This window comes from Rhododendron vialii, chromosome 6a (genome assembly GCF_030253575.1).
Source record: "Rhododendron vialii isolate Sample 1 chromosome 6a, ASM3025357v1".
Lineage (NCBI taxonomy): Eukaryota > Viridiplantae > Streptophyta > Magnoliopsida > Ericales > Ericaceae > Rhododendron > Rhododendron vialii.
In genome coordinates this window covers 7,499,286-7,506,571 of record NC_080562.1, presented here as the reverse complement: position 1 = coordinate 7,506,571, position 7,286 = coordinate 7,499,286, and the positions used below count along the sequence as shown (strand labels likewise).

Sequence of the window (7,286 nt, the reverse complement as noted above, 5' to 3'; positions counted from 1 at the left end):
AATTCAAAGGTAATTCGGTTTTGACAGTCTTAAAATAGCATGTTCCGGAATTCAAAAGAGTTCATCCTGTTTAAATGAAGGAAGCTATGGTACACAGGGTACATCGTATGTTTAAATTATGATAATTTTTGACTTTCATTATGCCAATTTTTGATTTTTTAATGCATATTTATGATTCTACTTACGACTTGTACATTAAAATTTACCTGTTAAACAGGTCATTAGCAGGTTACTTATAATTAAAAAATATTGTTATTATGTAACCATAATTATTCATACCGAAATCCATAATACTTGTACCTTAACCAAATATATACGTACAATATCAAAAATTAAATAATGTTATCCACAAATGTTATAACAACATCATAAATTGGCATTATCTTACTATAATGAATCGTACCAATTTTTTTTTTGACTCGTATGATATTCGGTAACAAAATCAAAATATGTCGTACCAAAATCAACAATTGTTATACTCAAGCCAAAAATATTTGTAAAATGCCACAAATTTTATAAAATAACCACAATTATTATGACAACACCTAAAATTGTTATTTTCTTAACACAAGGTGTCGTATCAAAAGAAAACATATTTAAATACCATAAATTATATAACAAATCATAATTATTATGACAATACCATAAATTGACGTTTTATTACCACAATGTGTCATACCAAAGTAAATTAATTAAAATATTCCGTAATAACGCATGTCTAAAATACCACAAATTCAGTAATATAACCAAATTTGTTATGACAACACCATAAATTGACGTTTTCATTCCCACAACGTGTCGTATAAAAAAATTCAATCAGAATGTTCAATTAACGATAGTTATAATCAACAAAATATCATACCACAAATTCAGTAATATAACCAAAATTGTTATGACAACACCATAAATTAGCGTTTTCATACCCACAACGTGTTGTATAAAAAAATTCAATTGAAATGCTCAGTTAACGATAGTTATTATTAGCAAAATACCATACCGCAAATTCAATAATATAACCAAATTTGTTATGACAACACCATAAATTGACGTTTTCATTCTCACAACGTGTCGTATAAAAAAATTCAATTAGAATGTTCAATTAACGATTGTTATAATCAACAAAATATCATACCACAAATTTAGTAATATAACCAAATTTGTTATGACAACACCATAAATTGTCGTTTTCATACCCACAACGTGTCATATAAAAAAATTCAATCGGAATGTTCAATAAACGATAGTTCTAATTGACAAAATACAATACCACTAATTATTTTCAATTCCTGCCACATTATTTTTTAAAATTTTAAAATTTTCACCATATTATCTTAATTTTCGATTCCCTCCATACTATTTTTTTCAAATTCTTATTTGTCCCTACACAATACCTCAATAATTTAAACTAAAAATGAAGTTCTCGCTCAAAATTTTCATCCAAGAAATTCACCAAAAAGTAAGTACTATACCCAAATTTTTTAATACATCTACAATTTTCTCTCAAAATATTGTCTAAATCAAACTCTTTCTCTACAAAATTTAATTCAAAAAATCAAAATTCCTTCGTGGAAAAATGAGAGGTCACTAAAAAAATAATTATCCTGCTGTCTCAAATGCATACACTTTCGACACTAAAATAGAATACAAAAAAATAAGTATGAATATAAAAAAATAGAGTGTGAAAATTACTCCCCTTTTGTAATTGGTAAAATTAATTATATTAATACCCAATCTTATTAATATTCAGGGCGGTGCACTTAACAAATGACACTATATATTTGACACATAGATCGGTGTTAAACCTTCACCCTATGCATACCAATCAAAATTTAATGGTGGTCCTTAGAATTAGGTCGTGGAAGTAAAATATAAATAATTTTATAAATTTATTGTCATTGTACTTTCTTTCAAAAAAAATTATTATAGTCGATATTTTGATTTACACCAATGACATAGGCTATAATATAATCTACAAGTGTAGGCCCAGCACTAGGACGGAGGCATTTGAGGTCTCTGTCTTCTCAAATTTTTAGCCTGAAAATAAAACCCCAACATATAAGAAAATATTATATAATTAATAGCCTTTAGAATTACAAATTCTCAATTGTGTACCATAGTGATAAAATGTTAGAGTTTAGACATTTATCTAAAAGATCTGAGGTTCATGTCTGACATCCTTCGATCCTATTTTTTTTAAAAGAATGTTGTTATTTTTTAGGATAAATTACATAGTTAGTCCTTAAAGTTTCATACTTCAACAAATCTCGTCGTTCAATTTCAATACAACATTAAAGTATAATAATGCAGCATTTGAGCCCCACATAAGGTATTTTTTTATTTTATTTTTTATTTCATCAAAATCGTCTATCTTTTACATAATATTAATTAGGTCATTCGTACCAAGAATGAAGTTGATGGCTTATAGCTAGACATTTAATTGGATGTAAAATATCATTCTATTATTCAATTTGCGTACCAATGATGGAGCTTTCTAAACCTGATTGAGACAAAAATTTACGTAGGTGACTTAATCAACAAACATAAATAATTCAACGGATTTAATCGTCATTATTGTGTCACAGTCGCATAGCTACATTACATTTAACTACAACAGAGGATTAGGTTTCATACCAAATACTATAAATTGACTGTACAGTCTAAATGTCATTAGTGAGTGTATTTTTAAAATGATCGATCAGGACTGTTAGAATGTTAAGTTATACAATATTTAATTTGTGATATTTTAGACATGTATCTTGCTTGAGTATAATAATTATTGATTGTGCTACGATATATTTTAGTCTTGTATCTAGTATCTTTTGATCGATTTCTTTTGGTACGACACATTGTGGTAAGAAAGTGTCAATTTTTTGTGTTGTTATAACAATTGTGGTTATGTTATATAATTTGTAGTATTTTACACATGAGGAAGAGGGAGAGAAAGTCAAGGAGGAGCTAGAGAACAACCTGTTACCTGCTGAGCCCTTTTTTTATTTTATAAATTGATTTAATAAATGAGTGGTTCGGATTATTTACTTTGAAATCCAAAAGTTTAAAATCATAATGTGTACTTTACACCCCCTAATAAAGGGTGTGTACCATAGAACTACCCTATTTAAATAGATAAAGTTGCTCCAAAAGGAAATGGGATGATCTCTATTTTCTGAGGGACTGAATGTCGAGTACGTTTCCATTTAATTTATAGGTCGATTTTCGAAAATTCTATGGACACCGATGGCATGTCATGACCAGAAACTCCTGTTTCTCATTTGACATGTTTTCGTGCACAAACAAATGTTACTATTAAGCTAAAATCCAAATAATTCGTACCAAGAAGCATTCGTGTAGTACGAAACTTCTAGTAGGCGAAAAATCCAGCTCTACTTCCACTCTTATCATTTTCAAATCGCAAAAAACTTCATTCCAAACAATAAAACTGCACGTAGACTTCTATATAGATTCTGTAGAATAAAAAAGACTCACGAGTGCAATGGCCGTGTCCAGAGGCAGCTCAAGATTCCTTTGCATGAGAGTCTTACGGGAAAACAATATAATTCCGAATGCATTACATTTTAGTCTCCAGGAACGATATTCTAGAAACATAGTCCGAGACTTTGATGTCGCAGTCTACACCACATTTGTGGATGGAAAGCAAATTGGAGAAAACAAAACTCCATTGGCTTTGGCTCCACATCCCACAAACACCCAGGCTGTGACTCCGTAATGAAACTCTTGATTGGAAGTATAAAAATCTAACCAGGTTCATAAGAGAACGAAAGCAATTACACTGTATATACACATTTGAAGAAACTTTGCATCCAACTTCAAAATTTCTCAATCATCCGAGTTCCTAAACTTATAAACTTATCTTCACCTTGTCAGTAGTTTTACATAAAGAAGCTAGCACCCTTTTTCCTAAATATCCATCTTCAAGACAATATTATTGCCATTACTGCCAATGACATTCTCTTTTGTTTTCTCCAGTGCCACAACTTTTGCTCGATAAGCTGCTGTAGCTTTCACAGCAGTCCTCACCCTTTCTCCCTGAGGTAACTCGCATGCTTCACTAATAGAACTGAATCTCAGTTCAGCAGGAGGAATGAAACAATCTAAAGACAATCCAGGAACATTAAAGGCCACTTCCTCAATCGTCCATGCCTCTTCCATTCTAGTTTTAGTATGGCTCATTGCTGTCTCTCCAAACCTGAAAAGGGTCACCACCGATCGTCCAGAGTGAGCAATCATGATTCCTTCAACGGATCTGTAATCATCAAGGAAAGAATTGATTGTGGTCTCCCAATATACAGCATCTCCTCCATTGGTTTGGATGCGAGTCAAATGGGAGTCTTCCAAGTGTACAAGGAGACCGGTTTTCTGGCTGAAGTAGCCGAACAAGACATGCCTAATGATCTCTGCCGGCCCTTCACTCCTGGCCTTCAATGTGTGCGGATCAGCACAAAGCTTGAGGATGAAGCAATCCTCACCATTGATCTTCTTTTCCCCAATGCATCTTGCATTAGTAAACATGCTCGCCGTGGTTCTCGGGTCAAGACCCTGTAAGAAGATCATTGGTCAGATCACAAACTTAGCCAATCTGATTTTTCGTCCATTTTAATTTCTTGAATTGTTTGGTTAACTCAATGATGCATCTTCTGTCCATACGTAAATGATCTCAATTTTTCCAAAGAATTGCCCCAATCTAATTTACATGGTTCTAAAGTTTCCCAAAGAATTTTCGAAATTTGTTGCCACCAACACTAAATACATGGAATTCTAACATATACTTGTTGTTTTTCTTCCATTTTCCTCTACGGTTTGACTTTATACCCCAGTTACAAATAACATTTATCTTGATTGTATGAATCGAAAATATTTTCCTGTTTTTAAATAAAGTTTGCCCTCACTTGGGAAAAATCTGGCTGTACCCCTGAACTTTTCTCTATCCTGATTCCCTTGAATTTTAGATATTGGCAAAAGATTCACCTGCAGTGCACGGCGCAAGGGTCTAACAGGCCCTTTTGCAGCATGAGGACCCAACCACGGTGTGTGCCTCCACACGAGCTTCCCGTTACATCCTGCGTGAATCTTGCTGCCGCCAAGAGCTAGCTCAACATACCACATATCTGGATTCATTTGCCAAAGCACAAACCCGCCAGACTCAGAGGGTTTGGAGGAATTCCGGTTCTTTATGACCTTCGTGGCTGTCTCAATATCATAAGCTATCATCTTCACCTTACCCATAGCATAAGCATTTTGAACAGAGTTTTGGAGCTTTTGTCCTCCACAAGCTGCTGTGTACTGCTGCAGTATGTACTGAGCAGATGAAGTTTCCTATGATCACCATATCAAGCAACACGGTCTTAGTACAAGAGAAACTTCGGTAAATAATAATGACGAACTACTCATGCGAACATGCAAGTGCACTTTGACTCTTTCTTCATTTTGTTTATAAATTTATCTTCCAAAAAAGTATCATCTTGGCAGGGGTCTCAAATATGCTAATCCTCCAGTCGCTAAATGCAGTCGTAGTTGAATAATGCAACGAATATGTTGGTATAAACGGATATCAAGGCCCGATTGTTTGGTTGAGAGTGCATTGAGACAACCTGCCCAAATATAAGGGACCATTCTGCTCTTTGATCTATATAATGCAAGAAAGCTTCCAAAGTACACAGCTAAATGCATTCCATTAATCTGATCTTGATAGTCCCCCCAATCCCTTCATTTCAATAAAGCAGGGAGCAAGTGGTGCATATGTGAGTGATAGCAGATGTTTTCCATCAATATTTTGTGGACAAACAAGAAATCAAAGGAGAGAGCTCAAACCCTTCATACCCAAATTTATCTGTTTGCATTTCCAACAATTGGATCGTGTCGGTGGATTCCCAATGGCCAAACTACAGCAAAGCACCAGTACAGACAAATTTGGATAATGAGGATTTGAGAGGCAAAGGATATGCGTGTTATCATATATACCTCCCTTGCGTACTATTCATACAACTATAAAATGTAAAAATTATAATAAGATAAGCCAAAAAAAACTCCAATTAACCAAAACACAAGTATCAGGCAGGGAAGAAAAAAGATATGAAAAAAAAAAAAGGCAGGGAAGAAAACTGGCTACTTCATGACATTCTAAAAATTTACTAAAAACTTGCGGGAAGGGATAACAGCCCCTTTGGATTGAGTGATGTCATGGTAAAGTAAAGGGTTATAATTTCTCACCAAATTTCACAGTTTCTGCGAGAAATGGTGAGAAACAAAATAGACCTCGTATTTACATACTTTCCTCATCATTTCTCACCTATTTATTCAAACAAAGTGGTGAGATTCTTCTCCTTTCCTTTATTTTCTCTTCTCACCAAACCCCTCAACCCAGAAGGGCCGTTAAAAATTACCGCTAAGGCCCCGCTCGGCTAAGGTTCTTAATACATATTGTTTAGGCATCTCAACATTGAGCAAACAAGATTGTACCCTTAACACTAGGGCAAAGAAACCGAGAGAGGATGAGGGTAGGTAAATTTTTTGCGAGTAGCAGCGCTAGGAGAATTTTGGTCACTTCGAAGATCTCTCTGAGCAATTTTTTTCCCATTGCAATGAAGTTTTCTTAGCCGATAAAAAGGGAGGGAAAACAACAAATAGACAATTAATCAAATAACAAAACAGAATACTAACAATGGGGATGTCCTTAATGCTCAGGTGAGGCAAAGGGTCACTGTTGCTAACGTGCACCGGAGCCAGCGGCGCACCCAAGACACCAAGCAGCAACCTCAGATCCGACCGTTGGGCTGACGCCGCGGCGGCGGAGGACGAGGAGGAGACGTGGGAGGGGGCCCTACACAACTGTCCCTTCATCCAGTGGCCCCACCTCTCCATCCTCGAATCTCCGCCGTCCGTTCCCTCCGGATCCGGGCCCTCCATCAACGGCGACAGAGCCTCCGGCGGCGGCCTCATGCTCCCCGATCTCGAAACCGACGGCTCCGGAGGCGCCGCGTGGTGCGCGGCGCCCCTGCGCCGTCGCAGGAGGCCCGACCCGGGCGAAACGCTCCTCGACTTGCTCCGGCCCCTCGACCTCGCCGGGGAGAGGCCCCTCACCATCTCCGAGAAGAACCCCTGCTTTTTCTCCATTTTTTACGATGCTACCTACCCCTTCTTCGGTATTCACCCCTTGACACAACGACCAGCTACGGTTGAACTAGAGGAGAGAGAGAGAGAGAGAGAGTGAGCGAGAGGAGGCGGGCACTGGGTGCAGCTACTACTCAGTGCTGAGAAAAGCATACTATAAA

General features: G+C 36.3%; 1 protein-coding gene across 1 annotated transcript; it reads right to left on the bottom strand.

Moving 5' to 3' along the window:
* Positions 1–3,711: 3,711 nt before the first annotated feature.
* On the bottom strand, positions 3,712–7,286 carry LOC131331304 (uncharacterized). The gene is made up of 3 exons (XM_058365186.1): positions 6,676–7,286; positions 4,984–5,331; positions 3,712–4,554 (listed from the first exon to the last, which is right to left on the bottom strand). The coding sequence occupies exons 1-3, from the start codon at positions 7,126–7,128 to the stop codon at positions 3,916–3,918; spliced, it is 1,440 nt and encodes a 479-aa protein (XP_058221169.1). The 5' UTR covers positions 7,129–7,286; the 3' UTR covers positions 3,712–3,915.